Source organism: Culex quinquefasciatus, chromosome 2 (assembly GCF_015732765.1).
Source record: "Culex quinquefasciatus strain JHB chromosome 2, VPISU_Cqui_1.0_pri_paternal, whole genome shotgun sequence".
In the NCBI taxonomy this organism is placed as follows: domain Eukaryota; kingdom Metazoa; phylum Arthropoda; class Insecta; order Diptera; family Culicidae; genus Culex; species Culex quinquefasciatus.
This window is the reverse complement of record NC_051862.1, coordinates 7,409,171-7,434,613: the sequence shown is the minus strand read 5'-3', so window position 1 is coordinate 7,434,613 and position 25,443 is coordinate 7,409,171. Positions and strand designations below refer to the sequence as shown.

The following is a 25,443-nucleotide window of genomic DNA, read 5'->3' as shown; positions in this document are numbered from 1 at the left end:
GGCGTATTTAGTGAGAGCTGAGTTTTTTTATTGGCGTCAGCGATCAAAGTTTTTTTAAATATTTTTATGAGGGCGTATTTAGTGAGAGTTGAATTTTTTTGCTTGGCGTCAACGATCAATGTCGTTTTTTAAATATTTTTATGAGGGCGTATTTAGTGAGAGTTGAATTATTTTCTTGGCTTCAACGATCAAAGTTTTTTTTTTAATATTTTTTATGAGGGCGTATTTAGTGAAAGTTGAGTTATTTTCTTGGCTTTAACGATCAAAGTTTTTTTTTTAAATATTTTTTATGAGGGCGTATTTAGTGAAAGTTGAGTTATTTTCTTGGCTTTAACGATCAAAGTTTCTTTTAAATATTTTTATGAGGGCGTATTTAGTGAGAGTTGAGTTATTTTCTTGGCTTTAACGATCAAAGTTTTTTTTTAATATTTTTATGAGGGCGTATTTAGTGAGAGTTGAATTTTTTTTCTTGGCGTCAACGATCAATGTCGTTTTTTAAATATTTTTATGAGGGCGTATTTAGTGAGAGCTGAGTTTTTTTATTGGCGTCAGCGATCAAAGTTTTTTTAAATATTTTTATGAGGGCGTATTTAGTGAGAGTTGAATTTTTTTGCTTGGCGTCAACGATCAATGTCGTTTTTTAAATATTTTTATGAGGGCGTATTTAGTGAGAGTTGAATTATTTTCTTCAACGATCAAAGTTTTTTTTTTAATATTTTTTATGAGGGCGTATTTAGTGAAAGTTGAGTTATTTTCTTGGCTTTAACGATCAAAGTTTCTTTTAAATATTTTTATGAGGGCGTATTTAGAAAGAGCTGATTTTTTTTCTTGGCGTCAGCGATCAAAGTTTTTTTTTATATTTTTATGAGGGCGTATTTAGTGAGAGTTGAATTTTTTTGCTTGGCGTCAACGATCAATGTCGTTTTTTAAATATTTTTATGAGGGCGTATTTAGTGAGAGTTGAGTTATTTTCTTGGCTTTAACGATCAAAGTTTTTTTTTAAATATTTTTATGAGGGCGTATTTAGTGAGAGTTGAGTTTTTTTTCTTGGCGTCAGCGATCAAAGTTTTTTTTAATATTTTTATGAGGGCGTATTTAGTAAGAGTTGAGTTTTTTTCTTGGCGTCAACGATCAATGTCGTTTTTTAAATATTTTTATGAGGGCTTATTTAGTGAGAGTTGAATTATTTTCTTGGCTTCAACGATCAAAGTTTTTTTTTTTTAATATTTTGTATGAGGGCGTATTTAGTGAGAGTTGATTTTTTTTGCTTAGCGTCAACGATCAATGTCGTTTTTTAAATATTTTTATGAGGGCGTATTTAGTAAGAGTTGAGTTATTTTCTTGGCTTCAACGATCAAAGTTTTTTTTTAAATATTTTTATGAGGGCGTATTTAGTGAGAGTTGAGTTTTTTTCTTGGCGCCAACGGTCAATGTCGTTCTTTTAATATTTTTATGAGGGCGTGTTTAGTAAGAGTTGAGTTTTTTTATTGGCTTCAACGATCAAAGTTTTTTTAAAATATTTTTATGAGGGCGTATCTAGTGAAAGTTGAGTTTTTCTATGGGAATTAGCGATCAAAGTCCTTTTTAAACATGTTTATGATGGCGTATCTAGTGATAGTGATGTTTTTCTTTAAGTGTTAGTTATGTAGAAGGCTTCATCCATCTACATCACTTTTTTTTAATGTCTAGAATTTTCCATGAGGGCGTATCTAGAGTCTAGATGTGGATGATTAAAATAAATGGCAGCCCTTCGGGCCGTGTTTTTTTTGGGGCGTTAGGGGTGTAAGTGGGTCTCGTGGCGCAGGGGTAGCGGCTTCGGCTGCCGATCCCGATGATGCTATGAGACGCGGGTTCGATTCCCGCCTTATCCACTGAGCTTCTATCGGATGGTGAAGTAAAACGTCGGTCCCGGTTTCTCCTGTCTCGTCAGAGGCGCTGGAGCAGAAATCCCACGTTAGAGGAAGGCCATGCCCCGGGGGGCGTAGTGCCAATAGTTTCGTTTTTTTCGGGTGTAAGCCATTTTTTCCATGGGGGGTGTTGAACACCCATAACACCCCCCTTAGATACGGCCCTGTCCAAGAGGCTTCATCTACGTTTCTGCACAGTTCACAAGAGAAGGATTTCCATCGCACATTCCATCATCGTCATCGTCCTAGTTATTCATGGTCCGGCGCAACGTCGTCGAAGACGACGACGACGATAAGGGAGATCTCATCTCATAAACTACACAAGAATTGACATAACAGGGACGGAGTAGGTAGGCAAGTGGGACACTTTGGCCATAAATCATCCTGCAGGACCGACCTGCGAGGCGATTGGCCAAGGATTTCATCTTCGGCCCGCCATGTCATGGGCCCCGGTAGTAATCTTGATCCGAGCTCATCAATATTTTGCCACAACCGGATCGGAGTCCGGCCGGCGCTGAGATGAGATGTCATCGGGCTCAGCGAACAAAGGACTGGTGGTGGGACACGTCCACCGGACCTGGCTTCGGCACCTGAGCCAATTGATGACAAAGCGTTTACTTTATTTCTGAGACACGCACCAGCCACGTTGGAGTTGGGCGTGGGCACGTGTTTAAGGAGTTCAGTTTATACGGTTGAAAGGGGGAGAGTCGATTTCACGCATGAAGTCCTGACGTGACGTCGTCGTCTTTGGTGGTGGGACGGTCAGATTGCTAATTAGATTGGAAGTTGGGGCTGGCTGGCTCCGGTGAGAAAGTTATGCGTGCTCTATCTGAAGCCCTCCTTGGGTGTTGGGGCGTACAGACGACGTATAAATATTCTAGCAGGACGGTGAGTAAGGACTTGATGGCAGCTTGGTATTCTACGAGGAGTGATCAAATTGGTGCCAATTAAATTGGCTTGTGGATTCATTCTTTTTCTGGAGAGTCTCTGTCTAAGGGATAAGTTTGCACTTGTCGGAAAATGAGTTCACACGATATCCCTCAAAACAGAATCAGCAAAAAAAACAAACTCCCACAACTTACCCTAACGTCCCGTTCAGCGTCGTACTGTGATCCACCGGCTCGCACGTCTCGTCCAGGCTCACCGAAATATAGTCCGACTCGAGGGTAACCGACACCCGGTACCACGCCCCGCGGACACGCGTCTCCAGAATGCCACTCCGGACGCCGGCGACCACCCCACCAATGGACCCGCCCGACCCGGGGCTGGTCCGGCTGATGCTGCCCGATTCCACCATGGCGCACACAAATTTGATCTACTACTCCTCTGTTCTACGCACTCCCCAGCCGCACTAATGCCCTCTAATCCTGGCGGATTGTGTGTCCTCTCACACACGCACAAATTTAGGATCGTTTCTCGCGATTACCGATTATCTCGCGGCGGCGGCCAATTCAATTCAAGCGACCAAATCCACTTCCATTAGGAGAAAATCCATTTTCCACAGTGTCCAAACACTGCCGGATGTGACGACGGTGCTGCTGCTGCCACCTGGCCGGGGCATCCGCATCGTGTTGGCTGGTGTCGAAGCAGGGGCTCTGGAAAAACCGAGAGGGAAATTGAAGAAAATGTTGTTTTAGTGATTCGGAACGGATCGGCGTTTGGGTGGGTGTGTGTTGTTTTTCAATCGAGTTTAGTGGACAGACTGAATGGGAATCTGTAGTGGTGGTGGTGCTTCTGCTGGTGTGTTTGACAAGTGATTTGAAATTTGGATTTGATGATTGACGTGAGTGTTGAGGATGGTCAGTTTCGGGTTCGATTGATTGAGAGAATTTGAACGTTCTTTTGGGAATCTGTGAAATATCAAACTGAAAATTAGAAGTAGAAAAAATATGAATAATATTTCAAAACTCACAAAATTATTTTCTTAAAATCAAAATCGTAATGTTCTATAATTCAAAAAGCATAAACTATCTACATTTTCTATTCATAAAAACACAAGTCTTGGTTTTTTTTACTGTCCAATAAATCTAAATACAGTTCAGACTCGATTATCCGAAGCCTCGATTATCCAAATTTTCGATTCGATAGGTTTTTATGGGACTTCGAGTAATCGAATCACGAACAATTTTTTTTCGTTTTTTTTTTCTTACTGTAAACATTAAGTTCGAGTTCTGCGACCCCATTTAAGTCAAATTTGAATCGTGTATTGCCTCTAAAATAAAAAAAAATGCATTTTTAAAATATTTCATAACGTCATCTAAGATTTCAAAATTCTAAACAACTTTAGAATAGTTTAAGGGTCATACTAAAGCTCAAAAATAAAAAATAAAACAACGAAAAAAACTGTTTTTCTTGATTCGTTTTTCCGAAGTGAAATTTTGCCAATCGCCAATTGCCAAATTGGATAATCGAGTCTGAACCATATAGTTTTTTTTAAATATTTTTGAGTATTTTGAAAACTGCCTTGAGTCAAGGTTTCTTAAAGCAAATGAATGAAAATTTGGTTTAAAGGACCTTGCCCTTTATTTGACCTTTACAACAACAATTTTCATACAACTTCGGGTCCTTTTTTCTCAAATGATTTCCAAAACGATGTTTCCAAAATTAGTTTTTTTTTTATCATTTCCGGATATAAAGCAAGGATTTTTCAACTTTTAATAGAGCAATTCTTTACGAAATCGGCCGATTTCCACCATTTTTAATTCAGAAAAAATAAATGCACGGAAAAAAATTGGTGATTTTTTAATTATTTTTTTTACAAGAAATCAATATCCCAAAATCCGTTTTTTATTTTAATTATTTTTTTAGGGGACAAAAACCTGCATCTTTGAAACCATCCAGAAGTATGGACAAATTTTATTCCGACGAATTAAGTTTGGTTTTTTAAATAGTGTTGTAAAAAGAAATAAAACTTGTACTTAAAAAATTTTTGACCTCATTTTTTTTATGTAAAATTGAACAAAAAATTTCAATTTTTTTGAATCAAGACTAACATTTCAAAAGCGTTTAACATTCAATTATATTCTTTTTATAAATGATGGTCTTGATTATTTTTTTTTTTCAAAAATATTGTTTTTGAAAAAATCGGCAAATTTCACGAATTTTTTAAATAACATTTTTTAACATTGAAAATCGGACCAAACTTAAATTTTCCTGTTTCTTTTTCTTTAAGCCGCTGTATCTCAGCAACCAGAGGTCCAATCTTCAATGTTTCTTAGACGGAATTGTGGAAAATTTATTGAATTTTCGAAAAATAAAATATTTTTATGGACACTATTTTAAAAAAGTAAAAATAACCGGAATTTGTAGGACAAAATTTAAATTTTAATGGCTATATTTAAAAAACGGTGCTCTTAATCAAACAAATGTAAAATACTTTTCGATTACAAATTCGATTTTACATAAAAAAAATAGGTAAAAAAAAACTGGGCAGGCGTAAAATTTATTTTTAAAGACATTCTTCATTCAATTGTTAATACCATGGGTTGTAATTTCATTTTTTTTTTACTTTTTTTATTTCTTTCCTCCACTCCCACGATTTTGACCAGAGTCAAGGGACATAATCTTCAAAAAATATTTGCAACGGCCTTAATTAAAAAATCACCAATTTTTTTCCGTGTTCTCTATGTTCCAATAGTCCAAATCAATCAAAAAAAATCCTTGAAAAGTTAGAGCTGTTTGAATATTTACGTACCATTTTTGTATGGACAGCTGCCAAAATTGTATGGAGACTTGTATGAAAAAAAAAACAAATCCCGAAGTCGTGAATTGTGTTCATGAATTTGAGAACCACGAAGGAATATATTCACGTTTATAGTGCAAATGCACCATACTCATGAATAAATTACTTCGTGGTTTGCAAATCCATGAACACAATTCACGATTACGGGAATTGATTTTTTTCTGTGCATAGGTCCCCACAAAATTTAAGCCAAATCAAAAAAATAAGTAAAATCCAATTCCGGGTTTGGTGGAGAATAGCTCAGTAGATAATTCCAAGCACATTTTGCAAAATCTGTTTTGTACCTATTGAAAAACTAAGGTTGATTCCATAATACTTAACTTTAAACAACTGGTCGCGAAAACACCCACGTCATTCCAGCAGAGAAAACATTTCAATTCCGCTGTGCCGCCACTGCTGCCCCTACATTTCGAGGCAGGCCACCCACAACTTTGCGTAATTTACAACGCCCACACAATGACGGCATTTTTCCACGAGAAAGCGGAACCCTCCTTGTAATGAATGATTATGGTTTTTGGACAGAATCATTTAATAGTAGTTTATGCAACAAGTTGCAAAAAGAGGATTTTTTCAGCACGAGTCGTACATTTATCCAACGAGGTTCACCGAGTTGGATAAATACGACGAGTGCTGAAAAAATCAAGTTTTGCAACGAGTTCCATACAACATTTTTTGCAATTTCGAAAAACACCCATTGAGTGAAATTTTAAGTCGAATTTTCATGTATTTTGTCAATAAATCGTTAAAATCAAAAAAAAATGTTGAAAAGTGTTACTTTTCGAAACAAGTGCTGAAAAGTTCAACTTTTCAGCACCCATTTCAGTGCTGAAAAGTAGAACTTTTCAGCATTTATTTTGAAAAGTGTTGCTCTTTGATTCTGTTATTTTTGGTACAGAAAAGAAGGCTATTTCGTCGTTCAAGAATGACAGGAAAAGTAAGTAGTTTCACGACGGAATTGCAAAAAATATTTTTTTAAGTAATAAATTCTTTAACAAAAATTAAATATTTAACAGCGGAAATTCAATCCCATCAAATAGCCGAAATCCAAACAAGGAAATCTCGATTTACAAACGCTCAAGATTCTTCGATTGAAAGCCGAAAGCAAACGAAAAGTCAGCGTCTTTCGACCCTTTGTCAAACAAACCAAACCACTAAAAAGGCCTCCCTTATGTAAATCTCTCTCTGGATCGGGATAAAACAAACATCAAATTAGACTATCAACTTTCCCATTTCCGCAACGCACACCACAGAGCAAGAAAGAAAGGGTGGTGCTACGCGAAAGAAAGCCAGGAAAAAGCTCGCCATCGGAAATCGATTTCCTTGCCAAACCGAACTAACAGCCCCGTGAGATAGAGAAAGAGCGAGAGAAAAAGGGGTAGGAAAATCCAAAAGCTAAACATCAGACTACGAGCCTGTAGTAGTGCGTTGGTGTGTGTGTTGGTATCCTGTCTGTGGTTTCAAAGATAGAAATCTCTTTTGGCTCGGTGCCCACTGCAATCCCACCCACCTTGCGGGGACAAACAACCTTTGGCTAAAGCGAAGTCGACTGAAAATCAATCCACTAGATGTATACTCAACGAATTTATTTGTCTATCTTTCACATTTTTAAAAACTGAAAAAGTAGTTTTTAAACCACTTCATTTTCCTTTATTTTCCGAGGGAGAATAAATCCTTATTTACCCCCATGGTATAGATCTCTTTTGATTGGACCCGTGCTGGCCATGACGGCTCGGTGTAGACAAAACTAACTGACACAACCAGAAAGCGTTACCGGTGGACCAAACATCGATTAACGCTGAAATCTTTCCACCTGACAAAGCAAAAAAAAGAAAAACAATGTCTTTCTGATCAATTTGATGTCTTCAGCAAAGTTGTAGTTATTTATTACGATTAATTGAAAAAAAAAATGCTCCCAATCTAAAAAAAACTCCATTTTGACATACTTTTGAAAACAGTCTTCGTCCTCGTCTGTCTCAAAAAAAAAACTCGCAAGCTGAAAAAATATCAATTTAATTGCAAATAAGGAAAAAAAACAAAAAAAATCTTTTTTGCGACATAAACTTTAGATTCGACGATAGATTGGAAACAAATGTTCCGTTTTTTGAAACTTCAAAAATACAAATTATCTGATTGTAAAACCCAAGTAACCACAAGCACTAAATTGAAGTATTAATTCAGTACTAAATCAGCACTCGAATGTTTTGAAGTAGTAAATAAGCTTTGCGAATGCCTCATAGTACCAAAACTTTGCAGCATTACAACTGGCATTAAATCACCATTTACGACCTTGAAAATGTGCTTCAAAGCATTTGATGTTTATCAACAAAGTAACCCATCGATACGGGAAACATTTCAGCCAGACACGCTCTTATTGACTTTGATCCTCCTCCAGTCATACCGTTCTAATAAGCGAGCGGGCTAAGGCGCAGTTCCCCCAGTGTGCATAAGTTTTAATTTTGCGTGAACTGGGTTCAATTCCCGCCGATTGAAGTGTTTTTTTGTTTTTTTTTTTTTGTGTGGAAAACTGCAGCCTGTAATTAAGCCAAATTTTTCAAAACATATGTCCAAAGGACAAAGGACATTATCAAAAGTTCTCTGGTAAATTGAATGACTTTTCTTACAAGCAATAAGCTGCTTTCCGGAAGTCTGATACACATTGTGAAATTTTGCCAACCGTGGACCAAGCACTCCTCGGAAAACTAGTTTACGTTAGCCGTTAGCCAGCACTTGTCCCTATTAACCCCAAACCTTCCGTAATTGATTGTACTGTACTTGACTGGATGGCCGCAATTTGCTGAGTGATTTGTCAATAATTTTCGTCCAACGCAATGACAACGGGTTTTTCTCATGAACCAGAAACTCGAAACAGCAGAAAGAAAGTCTTCCTTAATGTTCGATGCATCAACCACATCGATTAAAGCTTTCAAAACAAACACTCATTTCAGAATACATCAGTTGGCTGGCGCGCATCCTGGAGATTGACGAGAAAAATGCAAGAATAACATCAAAGTGTCACACTCACACATGACACGCAACAGGAGAAATAAAAAACAAAGGAGGCCCACCACCAAGTGTGTGGAGCAGCTAGCTGTCCTTTTTTTTCCCCCAGCCTTGACGTCGATAAAGCAGTTTTTTTTGTTCGAGCTTTCGGTGAGGCATTAAATCGGCATCACTGTGCGCCACTTGAAATATTTCTCAAGGGAAAAGTGCTGATTTAATGTTTTGGAGCATTATTTGCTGGCATTAAATGCCAATATAATGCTGATTTAATGCCGCTATTTAGTTTAATATTCTTACTCACTCGCGTAAACTTCATAAGTTTAAATAGGGATTAGGAAATAGTTTTAAGACTCGGATTTAGGATTAAGTTAAATATCGAATTATACTGTCTCCGTACTCGCTGACGGCTAGATTCGAATGAATCTTTTATTAAATAAAAATGCCTTTTTATACCTGCACGATCTCGCACGATCGTTCCCGATCTCACTCGATCGTTGCGAGTTCATCCCGATCATATTCAATCGGTTTTACCGAACACGGTTAATAATTATTGATAATTTTATCTGGACACTACAAGATCTTCCCTCTAAAGCAAATTGTTTCTAATTTGTATTTGATTTCATATTTATCGAGAATATAAACTTAATTTCATTTCACTGCTTATATACTACACTGTTAACAATATCAGAAAGAAATATAATTTCAAATTCACTTTAATTCAGCGAGAAAATGTATTTTTCATGATGATTGGTTTGACTGTGCATTTCTTAGAACTTGCACCTGAACGCAAAGGTAGATCTGCTAATTGTGTCCCTGCTGGTTCTCCAATCTGGCCCTCGACCTCGTTCTAACAGGACTGCGGGATTCGTTGTCAACCTTTCTCTGCTTACGATACACCGCGTAATCCCTCGAATGCCCGAGTAATCCTCCATCGTCATCGATTGAGGAGAAGTTGCGTTTGTAACTGTTGGCCGCAAAACACATCTTCGCGGACCCACGTTTGGGAACGTGCAACGCCTTCAGCTGATGTCTGTGCGCCGTAGCCACGTGTCGCCCAATTTGAATCTGGAAGACATTTTTAGACACTTTTTTAATAAACTGTGCTTCGACCCACTTTGGGAAGGTATCGTGACTATTTTTATACAACAGCTTATCCCCTGCCTCAATTTTATCCAATTCATTTGGAGGATCAAGTTTTTCAGTGTCAACGACACATCGTTGTGCTGGAGGTTCAGCCAGATTGTGTTTGTAAGTTTTAGTTGGATTAATCAAATCTAACAAGGTCTTTGGTGTATATTTGAAAACTCTTTCAGAAGGAAACAAACCTTCAGAGTTTAAGGAACCATTTCTATAGTTAATTAGAAACAGATTAAGCTTTTCATCCATCTCAAGAGATTTCGTTTTGTTATCAATTAAGAATTTCTTTAGCACATCTTTGACAACTCTCACCATTCTTTCAGCCTGGCCGTTGCTGGCAGGATTGTACGGCGGGCTTTTAAGAACTTTTATGCCTTGTTGTTCCAAAAAACCAGTAAATTCCGTGGAATTAAAAGGTGGGCCACCGTCTGTAACAATAACATCCGGTAAACCAAAGCGTGTAAACATTGCCGCAAATTTCTTGTTTACAAGTCTTGCATTAGTGCCAAAACGCATCCATTCAACTTCCAACCATTTAGTATTGCTGTCAACAATCAATAAGAATGTATTTCCTTGGAAGAAGAAGAAATCTGCATGCAAACGACTGAACGGTCTTGTGGTAGGAATCCAGGACCCCGAAGCTTCCGGCTTCCTCACAACTTCCATCTGAGAGCAAGATTCACAACTTTTAACAAAGTCTTCAATGTCTGAATTTAAGCCTGGCCAGTAAACTGTCCTTCTGGCTAACTTCTTCATTTTCACCATTCCTCCGTGATTCAGGTGTAATAATTTTAAAATCTTCTCTCTCAAACTGCTTGGAATTACCGCTCGATCTTCTAACAGCAAAACACCATCAATGACTTCCAACTTTTCCCTCTGCGAAGAAAAATCTCTGAACTGATTTGGTATAGTTTTTGGCCAACCGATTGTGACAAAATTCAAAATTTCTTTCAAGAACTTATCGTTCTCTGTTTCTTTAGAAACAAGCGTAAAATCAATCGGAAATTCATTTGTGTAGTTCAGGCTGTTGATGTACTCCTGATCCAAACTAGTAGGCACTTTTTGGTCCAGGGAAAACGGCTGCAAAATCTGCGTTCGCCATTTTTGAACCAGGTCGATACTCAATCTCAAAGTCATATATGGACAACTCCAAAATATAACGTTGGATTCTGGTTACAAAAGAGAATTTTGCCTTCTTTCCCAAATATGCCAATAAGGGGTTTGTGATCAGTGAATACTTTAAAATTTTGACCAAATAAGAACTTATGGAACTTTTTGATAACACATACCAAAGCCAAAGCTTCTAAATGCAAAATTGGATAACGTTTCTGCGCAGAGTTCAATGAAAAAGATGTGAAGCAAACGGGTTTCTCTGCTCCATTCATCATTTGTGCCAAAACTCCTCCTAAACCATAAGAAGAAGCGTCAGTCACAACTACTAATGGTTTTCTAGGGTCGTAAAAAGTTAGAAGTTTAGCGTTTAGTAGGCAATTTTTACTTTCATTGAAAGCTTCGTCACAGTTTTTTGACCACTCAAATTTGACATTTTTCTGTAAAAGATTGTACAGATGTCGCAATTTTTCTGATAAATTTGGTACAAATTTGTTATAGTAGTTTATTAGTCCCAAATACGCTTTGAGTTCAGTCACATTCTGTGGAACTTTTGCCTTGGCAATTGTAGAAATTTTCTCAGGTGAGGGTAAAATACCTTTGTCAGAAATAATATGACCAAGATATGGCAAAGATGTCACAAAGAACTTACACTTCTTAAAATTTACAGAAATATTAGCATCGGAGAGCCTCTGCAAGACTTGCTCCAACTTGTCCAAACATTCTTCATAAGTTCTTCCAGCAATAAGAACATCGTCAAGATAACAACACACTCTTTCTAATCCTCTCAGGATCTGGTCCATAATTTGTTGAAATTCTGATGCACTTGGACTTGCACCCTGGGGAAGGCGGTTGTAGGTGTATAAACCTTTAGGTGTGTTAATTACAACAAATTTTCTTGAACGTTGCGACAACTCTAACTGAGTGTAAGCGCCCGTCAAGTCCAAAGAACAAAATATTTGTGAATCAGCCAATGAAGCAAATACATCTTGAGCAAGGGGTAGAGGATAAGTGTTGGGAATCAGTATTTTATTTAAAGAAACTTTGCAATCTATTACCATGCGTAAATCCCCATCCTTTTTCACAATCGCAATAACTGGCGAAGCCCACTCGCTCGCCTTGATCGGTGTGATCACTCCCTGTCGCTCCAACATGTCCAAATACTCATTAAATTTGTCTTTGATCTTGTATGGAACTTGATACGCCTTCTTGAAAATTGGTTGTTCTGATTTAAAGGTCAGATCAGCTTGGTACCCTGTAATTGGTTCAGTAAAGTCTTTAGAGAACACTTTGTTGTATTTTAGTTTCAGATTACCTAAAACTGTGTCAGTTGATTTGTAATCCAAATTTCCAATGATATTTACCGGTAAAAACTGAGTTTTCCAGCCAGGATAGAACATGTCAAGCCAATCTCTGCCTAAAAGTGGTGTAAAGTTCTTCAAACACCTCAAAACAACCAAATTTCCGGTCTCGGTTCGCTTATTCAACCCAATTTCAACAGAAATCTGTCCAAGCACCTCCAAACCCGAACCATTAACCACAACCAAGCGTTTATTGCAAGATTTTAGAGGAATTTCATTGAAATGTTGCTCGTACAAATGTTGGCTAATAACAGCAACTGCTGACCCTGTGTCAACTTCCATTTCCAAAAATTTGTCATGAACTCGAACATCCACTAAACACGGCTCACTTAAGGTCTTCTCATCCCCAATTTTCATGCACTGCATCTCACTTTCATCATCCTCAGAGTTGTTGATTCTGATTCTGTTGAATTTGTCAAAAACCGGTTTAGTTTCAGGAGTATCCTCTTCAACAAAATTCACCCTTTTAACTTGTTTACCCGCGAGCAAATCACAAAAACGCTTAATATGTCCCTTTCTTTTGCAATAATTACAAATCGCATTGTTGTAGTAATTTTGTTCACGGCTGCGGCTGCGATCGTAGCTGTGATTACGATTGTGAGATCTGCGATCGTAATCTCGCCTCTCACGACTCACTTCTCGACCTCTGCGATCCATGTCACGTCCTCTGCGCTCATGACCACGATCACGACTCCTGCTGCGTGAACGATATCTCCCCGAACAAGAATTAACTTTTGGTCCCAATCGCTGATGAACAGCTAGAACACTAGCAGTAGCACCAACATGTTCCACACGATTTTCACCCATTTGTTGAGCCCGTTTTTCAGCCCTCTCCGTGTTGATTACCATCTTCTCAACCTGCGCCAAGCTTAAATCTTCTTCTTCTAGCAGTTTATGTTGCAAACGTTTGTCTTTAATGCCCATTACAAGTTTGTCGCGTAGAGCCTCATCTTTAAATGCATTGAAGTTGCAATCTTCAGCGAGAAGTTTCACTGAGAGCACAAAATTCTCAGAACTTTCATTAAGAAGTTGAAAACGGTTGTAAAAATCAAATCGATACATCATAGCTGGCACAGCTTTATCAAACCTGCCTTTCAGCTGCTTAACAACTTCCTTAAATTCAAGTTTTTCAATTTCTTGCTTAGGAAAAATCAATTTAATTTCATCAAAAACGTCCTCGCCACTCACAGAGATAAACCACGACAACTTATCTGCATCTGAAGCCACCTTGTTGAGTTTGCACATTACTTCAAATCGCTCAACATAATTAGCAAAAGACTTGCTTCGATGGTAATGATCGATAGAACCGATCATGCCGGGAACAGACGACATCTTGGGGCAAAAAAATCAAGTTTTCTACTTACAGTAACCGTAGGAGTGTGACCGTAGCTTTGGCTGAACTCTTGGGTTAATGCTGCTGATGACACGTGTCCGCGCGGTCGGTAGGTGCTTCTCGCCGACCGTGAGCAAATCGTCTGGCCTCGCCGCCCTGATTCCTCACTCACGCCTCACTTGTCAGATCTCGCTCCTCTCGCGATCTGGATTAGCGATCCTCACCGCGTCAAGCCTGCTCACCGCCGGATTACCGCGATCTCACGCCGCGAACAAAAGGATGACCGCGAGGATGATCGGCTTGGGACGGCTGGTGCGTGTGTGCGGCTGTGAATAGAACAAAAGATTTGTTACAAAATGGAGTCTGCTAATCACGTGATCGGTATGAAGAGATGGGTTTTCACAAAAATTTCAATATGCGCTTAATCGAGGAATCTCCGTGCAATAGCTGTTTAAGATCGCTAACTACAGACTATCTACGGTTCTCGCAGGTCACTTAATACTCACGTCTGTTCACTCTGGACTAATTAAATCCGTTTGAACCTCTCCGCCTAAAATCTTCAACCACAAATTGCGTTAGATTAAAAATCACTACACGACGCGTTCCGCGTTTTCAACGTTTTCACTCGTCGCCACTTTTAATATTCTTACTCACTCGCGTAAACTTCATAAGTTTAAATAGGGATTAGGAAATAGTTTTAAGACTCGGATTTAGGATTAAGTTAAATATCGAATTATACTGTCTCCGTACTCGCTGACGGCTAGATTCGAATGAATCTTTTATTAAATAAAAATGCCTTTTTATACCTGCACGATCTCGCACGATCGTTCCCGATCTCACTCGATCGTTGCGAGTTCATCCCGATCATATTCAATCGGTTTTACCGAACACGGTTAATAATTATTGATAATTTTATCTGGACACTACATTTAGTGCCTCGTGGTTACTTGGAAAAGCTTATGTTGTTGTTAAAAAAAACAAAAAATAAATAAACAATGACAGAAAACAACAAGAAATAAAAATTGAGTAAAAAGTTTATCACAGGCCTTTATAATGCATTTTAATCACTTTTTGAATCATTAAAGTATCATAGGTAACGCTTTAAACTCGAAAAGAAAAAAAAATCCGTAAATTATCTTATTTAAAAAAAACAAATTATTTGAAATTTTAAATTGTGAAATTCAGAGCAATTTTCCCAAGAACGAGCAAGCTAACTGGTATTATTTTTTTGTATTTTTCGAATTGGATGAAATTTTGTGAGTACTTTTTCTTTGTCATTCAAGACTCCATTCAATTTCCAAAATTTTCAAAAAAAGCATTTTGTATTTGCCAGTCTGCCAATTAATCACTCAAATTTCTGAGCCCACATGATTAATTTCTTTATTTATTTAATTTCTTTTTATGTTGATAAAAGTATCAATCAATAAATTCGAACAATCAAACTAATTTGTATTTGCTCATTAAATAGCTCATTAAAAAACCAAGAAAAGGACCGAAATTGTTAGTTTTTGTTGAAGCTCAAAATAATGCTTATGAGACTTATGAGAATGGTAACGCTTCTGCCTCACAATGATAAAAGTGTTGTTAAGGTCGTTGCAAATATTTTTGAGGGAGGTATATTTAATATCGTTTCAGAAATATTAAAATTTTTAGCATTAAACAAATTTCTGAAAAACATTTCCAATGGCTTTTTGGAGATTTTACCAATTAAATTTATTTGATAGCAATGTTATTATCATTGAATTAATGCAATCGAAGATATGACCAATTCTCGCTGAAACCGTCCCACTAGATGCACATGTTCTCAAATCGTTACGGCAATGTTCTCATTCGATTCAGCGCACCAAAAAACCATAAAAACAACCTTCAAACCAATGAAAATATCAGCCGTTAGCCAGCTGTAAATAAAAACATGTTTTGAACAATGGATTTTTTCGAAAAAATGCCCTAATTTGAAGAAATGATATCTCCCAAAATACATTACCAAACATCAAAAACTTATACATCGTTGGAAAGGAAATCGCGAGGGCTTTCTATCGCACATTGATAAACATTTGAAAAAATATTTTTTCAAGGGTAATTTCCAGGGTTTTTGGGAAACTTACTATTAATTTTGAATTTTGACCGTGTTCGCAACCACTTATCATTACGCAGCCATTTTCATTCGAAAGATTGGACGATTTTGCATAAAATCAACTTGAGAAAAGTAGTGTAATGAAATAGTTTTCGTATAGTTATTAGCGGATGAATGAAATTGGTAAAATTTCAGTTAAAAATAATCAAAGCTCAGACTTCAGAAATGAGCCATATTTACAGGCAAAACAAAGCAGGATTGTATTTGAGCCGAATGTACAGTTATCTGAGGCAAATCTGGACATATAGGATGAATAGGGACAGCTATTTCAACTATGCTGTCACTCATTAGATCATATTTTTAATTTGTTTATGTCAAAGCATACATAAACAAACAAGTTTCTAAATTTGAAGCTTTTTAGTACCCTAAAAACTAATGTCCTTACTTAGACTGTAGTCTCGATTCGCCACTTTTCACTGAAGTAATATTTAATGTACAGAATTTTTTTTGGGAAGGTCTGTTTTATTTGTATAACCTCAATCATGCACATAAAAGTGCAAAGTTGAAATCAATATTTTTTGATCAAGTTAAAATTTGGTGGGGCTGTTGATACCGTCGAAACAAGCAAGAAACTCGATTTTTTCCAATTCGCACTACGCCCTTTCATTTGACACAATTCAATTTACGATAAATTTATTTTTATTTGGAGTAAATAACAATCCCCAGTTGAAAACTGGATGAAAAATTAACTTTAAAAACATTTTTTTTTAAATCCCTTTGCCCCACACACGGTAAGCTAAGCACTTAATTTGTTTATGGTAATTGCCTAGTTCTCGACATAAAAGCGATTTAAGATAAATCGTAGTACCTAGGTACTACGTTTTGAAGGCAAGTGATAGGGGTACCATTTTTTATATACATCGAATCAAAAATATTGTATGGTAGGTGACAGAATGATTGTCACTAGGTGCGTCACCTTTGCCCCGCTCTTCTCTATTTAACGCAAAAAAAAATGTTGGGATTCATTCAACTTTAATTTTAATTGCTCCTAATAGGAAAACCATGTATCAAGTTTTCATCTGCGCAACATAAATACACTGAAAATAGTTTTAATTGAAAAACAGACTACACCTATTTATTCTACGTTAAATTATCTTTCTAGTGAGTTCTGGCTCGACTTTGTACTACTTGCGGTTTTAGAGATATAGCAGTTTGAAAATGAAGGTTTTCAACATTGTTTGCAAAAAAAAAGCGGAACTTTGGGGTGGTGTCAAATAAAAGGGCGTAGTGCGAATTGGAAAAAATCGAGTTTCTTGCTTGTTTTGATGGTATCAACAGCCTCACCAAATTTTAACTTGATCAAAAAATATTTATTTTCAACTTTGCACTTTTATGTGCATGATTGAGGTTATACAAATAAAACAGACCTTCCCAAAAAAAATTCTGTACATAAAATATTACATCAGTGAAAAGTGGCGAATCGAGACTACAGTCTAAGTAAGGACATTAGTTTTTAGAGTACTAAAAAGCTTCACATTTAGAAACTTGTTTGTTTATGTATGCCTTGACATAAACAAATTAAAAATATGATCTAATGAGTGAAAGCATAGTTGAAATAGCTGTCCCTATTCATCCTATATGTCCAGATTTACCTCAGATGACTGTACATTCGGCTCAAATACAATCCTGCTTTGTTTTGCCTGTAAATATGGCTCATTTCTGAAGTCTGAGCTTTGATTATTTTTAACTGAAATTTTACCAATTTCATTCATCCGCTAATAACTATACGAAAACTATTTCATTACACTGCTTTTCTCAAGTTGATTTTATGCAAAATCGTCCAATCTTTCGAATGAAAATAGCTGCGTAATGATAAGTGGTTGCGAACACGGTCAAAATTCAAAATTAATAGTAAGTTTCCCAAAAACCCTGAAAATTACCCTTGAAAAAATAATTTTTCAAATGTTTATCAAAGTGCGATAGAAAGCCCTCGCGATTTCCTTTCCAACGATGTATAAGTTTTGATGTTTGGTAATGTATTTTAGGAGATATCATTTCTTCAAATTAGGGCATTTTTTCGAAAAAAATCCATTGTTCAAAACATGTTTTTATTTACAGCTGGCTAACGGCTGATATTTTCATTGGTTTGAAGGTTGTTTTTATGGTTTTTTGGTGCGCTGAATCGAATGAGAACATTGCCGTAACGATTTGAGAACATGTGCATCTAGTGGGACGGTTTCAGCGAGAATTGCTCATATATGATTGGATAAATGGATAGATTTAGGATTCAAAAAACATTTTTCACTGGGTAATATAAAAAAGCGATGACTTTTGTGAACTTTGGTGTAAATACTGTTATGAAAGATTGTATACAATTACAAAATTGAAAATTATTCAAATTACTCAATAACAATTCAATTATTATTAACTTACTTTTAATTGCTCTAATTACCGTTGAATACTAAATAACTCATAAATTATTGAATTGCCAGCTTGAAATCAAAGTAATTATTAATTAATTGCCAGTCTGAGGTCTAAAAAAACTAAAAACCCTTGGTGTCTTCGGCAAAGTTGTAGGTATTGCTCGGGACTTTTCAGAGAAAAATAGTTATACTCTAAAAAACCTTTTTTTAATTTATAAAAAATTCTCGTCTAAAAATTCACTCGACGAAAAATGCAATAATTGCAGAATTGCTATTGCAGAAACTGGTCCAAATTCACTCAACTGTCTTGCCATTTTTTTAAATTTATTTTTAGATGTAAAATCAAATGTTTCATCGACTTTTATTTTTGATTTGTTGTCAAATACGTGATTATATCTTCTTCTATATATATAAAAAATTTCGACGGTTTTGTTCGAACGCGAATCAGTTCAATACGGAGCGTCGGATCGAGGTGCTTTTTGTTGCGTTGGGTTCGTATAAGTCCAAGGAAAGTTTATACGCTAACTAATTGACACTTTGGCCACTCTGGAACCGATTCCGGAGTATCGGCAAATTGTATGGAAAAAGTAACGTAAAAACACATGTTGATCACAGGAGGCTAATAAGCAAACAAGCTAAAAACGTCAAGAAGCCAAAAAAGGGCAGGACGAAGTTTGCCGGGAAAAGCTTGTACTTTATAAGTCAAGACCAAGCTTGACCACTATTTGGAATTATCCGATCTTTCGAATAAAAATATTTTAAAAAACAACATTAAATCAGCCTTTACATCTAAAAAGACTCAAAAACATTTATTTGACCACAGAATCCATTCTCAAGAAATAGATTTTTGAATATTTTAATAGACTTTAATTAGAATATTTTAATTGCCTTTAATTATGCGAAAAGTCTTCTTTAGCCAAGAAAAGTACATACATACAAAGATAAATACAATTAAAAAAAACCAAAAATAATCCCATGATAAAGTAGGAGAAAAAGAAAATAATATAATACAAAAAATAAGCATGTTCCGAAATCGCAGAGAATTTGTGACCTCTTTTGTACTAAGATTACTGGGATTCCTATCTAGATAGTACAAGAGAGCACATGGGCATCGAATTGCTCTTTACGAAGTTATATACAGTCTGAATTTCCAAGTAAAATAGTCAAAATCTTCCAACGTAATTTCCATAACCTAGTCCACCACAATATTCCCCAAAAGCGTTTACGGTACTACTCTGAATGACTATATTCTCTCTGCAAGCTCACTGTTTTGGTTCACTCTCGTTCAGCAAGTAATCAACAGAAACACGCACCAATATAAGCGCCACGAAACAATCCAGTTTATGACATCATAAGCCAAAGGTGTCTCTTTCATCTTTTTCAACGTACCGTCACCAGCTTTATTGCTGTCCCGAGGTTTTGAAAATCGAACAAAAATTAAATTCGCTTTTTATTTTAAAAATCTTCATTTTCTTCAAAATCAAAAATCATCAAATTTCAAACCAAAATTTTATTTGAAAAAAATGATATTATTTCTTATTTCCCCACGCTCGGAACCCCATATGTTGACATCCTTCAAAAACTTGTCACCACGACGCAGCTGGGGACCGCGCGTAGATTTTCGCTGACACTTGCGTATATTACACCCACTCGAGTGTCGTCGCGGTAGCAGAGGAAAAAAAAAGTCCACTTCTGGAAAAGCGCGAAAAACACTGCTGCTGAGAGCCTAGCTGTAGCTAGCTAGGTAGGTATGTGTGACGACACGCCGCCAGTCGACGAAGTAATATCACGGCAGGACGAAGCGATGAAAGCAAAAATGAGAAAATAATTTATTCCATAAATCATAAAAGAAAATTCCTTTTGAAAATCGCGCGCGCCGCGCTCTTTTTGCTGCCGAGTATATTTACCTAGTTTTAGAACGTCAAAAGAGGGTGAGTGGAAGGGGAAGGGGAGGGGGTGTGATTACTTCCTACTTTTTTCCCCACACCACACCAAACTTAAGTCGCATATTTTTCCGCGCGGCAAAAAGGTAAATAAAGCAAATGGTGTTAAAAGTTTGTCCAACGGCAAGAAGGACGCTTATGCTGCTTTTTCTTCTACGTCTTATTTTGCGTTCGAAAATGAGCTTTTAATCAAGGTGGGGGCGGAAAAAATACGCCCACCAATGTTGCAAATCAGTTTTGAAATTTAAATACTTTTTCCTCCCGCTGATCTGATTAATGGTGTCGCGTAGCATTTGCGAGAAAATTTAACTGGAAATTTTCTCCGAGCTGAATGGAAATGCTTTGAAATTGTGCGTTGGAGGAATGTTTTCGTAATGTAATAGAAAATTTATTTATAAGTTAAATTTATTAATCAATTTACAAAAACATTCGGCACACATATAAATTTAAAATTAAATATAAAAAAATAATTTCGAACGTAGAAAAACAATCCACATTATTCCAATTTACCAATTTATCCAGTGAAATACGAAATGTTCAAATAGCCACGTGTAAAATTTTGCAAACTAAAATTCATTTCAGTCATCAATGGTTGAAGCAAAATTAAAATTCGATCAACAAATACTTGATATTCCCTTACAACGTGGGAATTTATGATACAAATATCTTTCAATTTAAACACTTGCGAAATTCACCCACACATCTGCCATTAAAAATGAAACATTCATCAACGTGCCAAAAACCCATCGAAAGCAATTTCAACCATTTCCGCAATCTGACTCCCCCCTCCCCCACCCTCAACACACACCCACATTCATTAGTGTTTCATACGTTTGACAGCGTGACGAAAAAATCCGGGAAAATTCCAGGAATATTTCGTTCTTTCCCACCAATAAAAAAAGGGCTGAAACACCCGCCGCGAAAGTCACCCTCGTTTGTCACGTCGGGGGGCCCAAATTTGTCCTGATTTCCACCACCACCCCCTCAAACCAACTCAAATTTCCACGCTTTTCCGGGGAAAATTCATGAAATTTTGATGAAATCTGCGTGTGATTTAGCCCGCGCGTTATGGCACACACTCTTTTGCACTGACGACGACGTGGTGTCATCTTAGTAGTCGCTGGTTTATGAAGACTTGAGGCGGGGGATGGCAAAGGCTCGCGCGAATGTCACAAATTAGATGTGACAGTTTTGAGAGGCGCGTGCGTGTGTGTGTGCGTGAAACAACAGTCTTTGCAGAAGATGATGATGAAGGTTCAAATAAGGGTTGCGAAAATTTGCTCTTTTACTGCGTTGACATTGTGCTGTATTGTCGCCATACAAAATCTTGATAAAAAAAAATCTTGCCGCACCAAAAACAAAACAAATCGTACTTTTTTCAACATTCCTTTTTTGTTGATTCAAAATCAAACATTTGAACACATATTTCTTCAAACGTCTAAAAGCAACATGCGACAAGATAGCACAATCACGACGACTCAAACAGGGCTGAGTACGGAGAGAAGGTGGCGTTGTTTCTCCGGTAATCGAGAGATCATTAACGTGTTTAATGTGTGATGAAGTCACTGGATTATTAATGGGATTTTATCTGACAGTTTTGGCTGAGTGTCTTCCAAACAAAGAGAGCAGTTATCTCAAGTGATGGCAAAACATTTAAACACAAATTACAGCATCCTTGGCAAATAACTTCTTGAACATATTTAAAGAAAGCTGCATCCCGCAACAGGACAATTCAAGAGTGTTATTTGTAAAGGGAATCTTATTGCTTTAGATTTCTATAAAATATCATAATAAATTCCAGAAGTGGTATGCAAAAAAAACAAATTTACTTTCACTACAAAAATCACAATATCGTCGCTTGTGTGCAATCTTTTGACACGTCCAATCTTTATTACTTGTCAACCTGGTTAACGGTATAAATTCACTCTCAAGGATATCTGAAAAATATTGTGTTTACATTTTTATTAAATATTTACAACACATTTTAGAACATTATGTATTTAGCCATCATGTTAGTTGCTGCCTGGTGCTATGCATGAATAGAAAAAAAAAGTTTACTTTTTTAAATAAAAATTTTAAATCAAAAATATCCCAAAATAAAGGACTCTAACACTACAAAAACAATATTTTTTTTAATTTTATTTCAATGAAACTTTGTTTGTACTTTTTCTATGACCAGAGAAGTAAATTTATATAATTGGTAACATTCAAGTTTTCATACAATTTGGCAGCTATCCATATAAAAAGGCTATTAAAATATTTGAAAATCTGAATCTTGAAAAAAGATTTTTTTTTAATCGATTTGATGCAGCCGGCAAAGTTGAATGTATTGCTTAAGACTTCAGAGAAAAAAAAAGTTATAAACAAAAATTTCACCCAGTTTTTTTTATATTCTACTTTTCACACCAAGAATTGAGCTACATAAAAAAACATTTTATTTAAACTCTTATTTTGGAAAAGTTTTAGATGACAAAAAAAAACTATGGCACAAATAGTTAAAAATGAACTTCTACAGTTTTATTTGAAATGGTCCTAAAACTTATAACCTTTTTTAATAATATCACTAGACTTGTCAGTAGAGCGTCCAATTCCCCGGGGTTACAAAATCCCGGAAAGTTTTTAACAAATTTCTCGAAAACTGTTCTAATCCTGGTTCTGATCAATATTTTGCAACAAGAATGTAAAGAATAACAACTTAATTTGGCAAAGTAAGTGTGACGATCAGTTAATGCCTTGACTGCTTGTCTTGCACAACTTTAAGACAATATTTGAATTTTCTAAATTTATTAGATGTTTTTCAATTCGTACAAAATATCATTAAAAAATGATAAGTATTGTTTTTTTATTGAGGTAGATATTTTTTTATCACAGTTCTTGGACAGTGTTGCTTTCATTTTTTTTTTCTAAAATATTGATAATTAAGTTGAAATAGAAAAAAAATAATGCAGAAAACATATTTTTTTATGGCAAGTATTTTTCCCAGAACATATCTTACTGGCTCATGAATAAAAAGATAAGCATTGAATTAACATTAAAAATCAGCATTTCCCTTGAAATACCAGTTTTGTGCAATCACAACAAGTTTTTGAAATATGTTTGCAGTTTTTGGGCATCTTTTCAATAATACGAAGTAGTTTTATTGATTTTTCAATGTTTCAAAGGTTTCAACAAACCTCTTGCCCAACAAATAAACAAGATCTATTCCCAGTTGTAAATGCATCAGAAATAAATATCATCTGAAATAACCTTGACATGAATATTTCAGACGAACTGATAAGTTCTATAAGAACAGTAAATAAAATTGAATAAAACAATTTGGTTCTTTTTTTTGCTAATTTAATTTAAAAAATGTACCAAAAAGTTAAGAAAATGTATACTTCCGCATGAATTTCGGGAAACGGGAAATATATTAAACGGGAATTCCCGGGTTTTTTTTCCGGGACGGGAAATTGGACGCTGTACTTGTCAGTGATGCCAATTTATCGAAAAATATAATGATTTTTGAAAAGCGTAGAAAAAAGAACGAAACAATATTTTAGCTTTTTGTTAAGTTGTAAAATTAAGTTGCAATCGAAAATCAAAAATAAAGTATTTCAGTATTCCGGATTAATTTGTGTTATTTTTTACAGTGCCCTAATGTTCCAGAAAGTTGTAGAAAAAATATCTTTGAGTATGGAGTTTGCATGTAACTATCACGAGTTATCGCAATTTTTCGTACAAAAAAGCTTTGTAAAAGTTGGTAGTTGTCGAGCATAGTTGATCAAATTCAACCGCAGCTGGTAAGAAATAACTAAACAAAGAGAAACGAAAAAAAAACATTTTCACTAATTATTTCCATAAAATGATATGAATTTTGAAAGTTAAGTAACGAAAAATAGCAGAAGTTTTAAAATTATGTTTGCCTATTTTTTTAAATATATGTTTTCGGAATTATGTATGCCATCTAGCCTAGTTTACAAAAAATCCTTTCAACACACAATTTATCAACGCATGACCAAATTGAGCTGTCAAAAATGGCAGGGGTCGTATCGCCCCACCGTCACTAAATATCAAATATTGGAACTCGAATTCGTGATCAGGGACCAAAATTACATCTTAGTACAAAATTTCACGTAAATTGAAGAGTAGTCGAAGCAACTTTTCCGATTTCGTGTGTTTTGGCAAAACATGATTTCTAGACTATTACTTATAATCCTATAAACAAGAAATTAAGATTTCGACATTTCTAAATTTTTCGAAAATTCGTAACACTGGCAAATAAATTTTGGTACCACACGCACATTGCCAAATAAATTTTGGTAAACTTCTATTGCTCAAAAGATAGCAGATAGTTATCGAAAACAAAGCCAAAAAAGAAAAAAAGAGGCTATATTTAAAAATGTGAGCAGTAAAAATATGGATAGATTTTTTAGAGTGTTGAGATTTTATCCAAAATTCTCTTTACCTTAACCTACAAAACCTGCCGAAGACACCAAGTCGATCTGAGAATGAATTTACAGATATTTGAACATTTGCATGAAATTGTATGAAAATGCGAGTATTTTAAAAATTGTTCATTAAAAATTGCGCGGGTGGTCATCCAAAAATTCTTTGCAAATGTTCAAACATCTGTTTGTTGAACGAAAATGCAAGATTTGAGTCAAATCAAAAGTATTAATATTTTTCAATTACTTAAATACTGAATTTCGAGAAATATGCTCAGAAAAAAACAAAAATGAAGAATTGGAAATGTGCGGAAAATTATAAATCAACATTCAAAAAAGGAAATCAACTTACAGCAAAAATATATTTTAAATATATTTTCCAGAGAACCCGCCGCAACATTCCCAAAGTACACGCGGAATAAAGGTTATGCAAAGTTATGATAATTGAAACTTTCTCGACTTGTATACGCAACCGCATTCCTGCCCCCCGAGCGCAAAGACTGACTATACGAAACTACTTCCAGGAAGCCATCTTCAACGCGGTTTCAAGCACACTTCTTACCTTCTTAGTTTGAAAGTCGATTGTGCAATGTTTGCATAGCCACGCTACCGCCAGGAAAGGTTAGGGGGGGCAAAACTAACAGCACCTTAAGAAGGTGCCGAAGCTCTTTTCTTGCAACTTTAAATTCTAACCTCCAATGATATTCAAAGTCGAACGGGGAAAACATTTCGATCGACGTTTTTTTTCTAGGAATTTTTGTGTTTGTTCAGGACTAAAAGCATTTCACTGTTCTGGGGTTCTGGGAAAACATTTTCACCACTTTTCCAAACACTTGTCACCTTTGTTGTGGCAAACCAAAGTGCTGGATTTTGGGAGGGAAAGCAAATAGACAAAGTGATGTTTTCAAGATTACTATACTTTTCCAAGATAACCTGTAAAAGCCACAAAATCATTCCATTCTCAACCCAGCACGAGATAATTTATGTCC

At 35.9% G+C, this 25,443-nt stretch overlaps 2 protein-coding genes across 2 annotated transcripts in view; both read right to left on the bottom strand.

The window, feature by feature from the left end:
* LOC6037447 (beta-1-syntrophin) overlaps positions 1 to 25,443 on the bottom strand; it is a 307,964-nt gene that overhangs the window by 195,185 nt on the left and 87,336 nt on the right. The window contains exon 2 of the mRNA XM_038252886.1: positions 2,990 to 3,502. Coding sequence (XP_038108814.1) covers positions 2,990 to 3,204 — 215 coding nt within the window. The 5' untranslated portion in view covers positions 3,205 to 3,502. The remainder of the gene's footprint in view (positions 1 to 2,989; positions 3,503 to 25,443) is intronic.
* On the bottom strand, positions 9,451 to 12,250 carry LOC119767647. The gene is made up of 3 exons (XM_038256666.1): positions 12,212 to 12,250; positions 11,955 to 12,151; positions 9,451 to 9,714 (listed from the first exon to the last, which is right to left on the bottom strand). Exons 2-3 carry the CDS (start codon positions 12,048 to 12,050, stop codon positions 9,451 to 9,453), a joined length of 360 nt encoding a protein of 119 aa, XP_038112594.1. The 5' UTR covers positions 12,051 to 12,151; positions 12,212 to 12,250.

Excerpts from the sequence above, each read along its gene's own strand:
- LOC119767647 (XM_038256666.1), bottom strand. The coding sequence starts at position 12,050 with ATGTTGGAGCGACAGGGAGTGATCACACCGATCAAGGCGAGCGAGTGG. Across the intron at positions 9,715-11,954 it reads AGGATGGGGATTTACGCATG|ATTCAAATTGGGCGACACGT; the intron begins GTAATAGATTGC and ends AATGTCTTCCAG.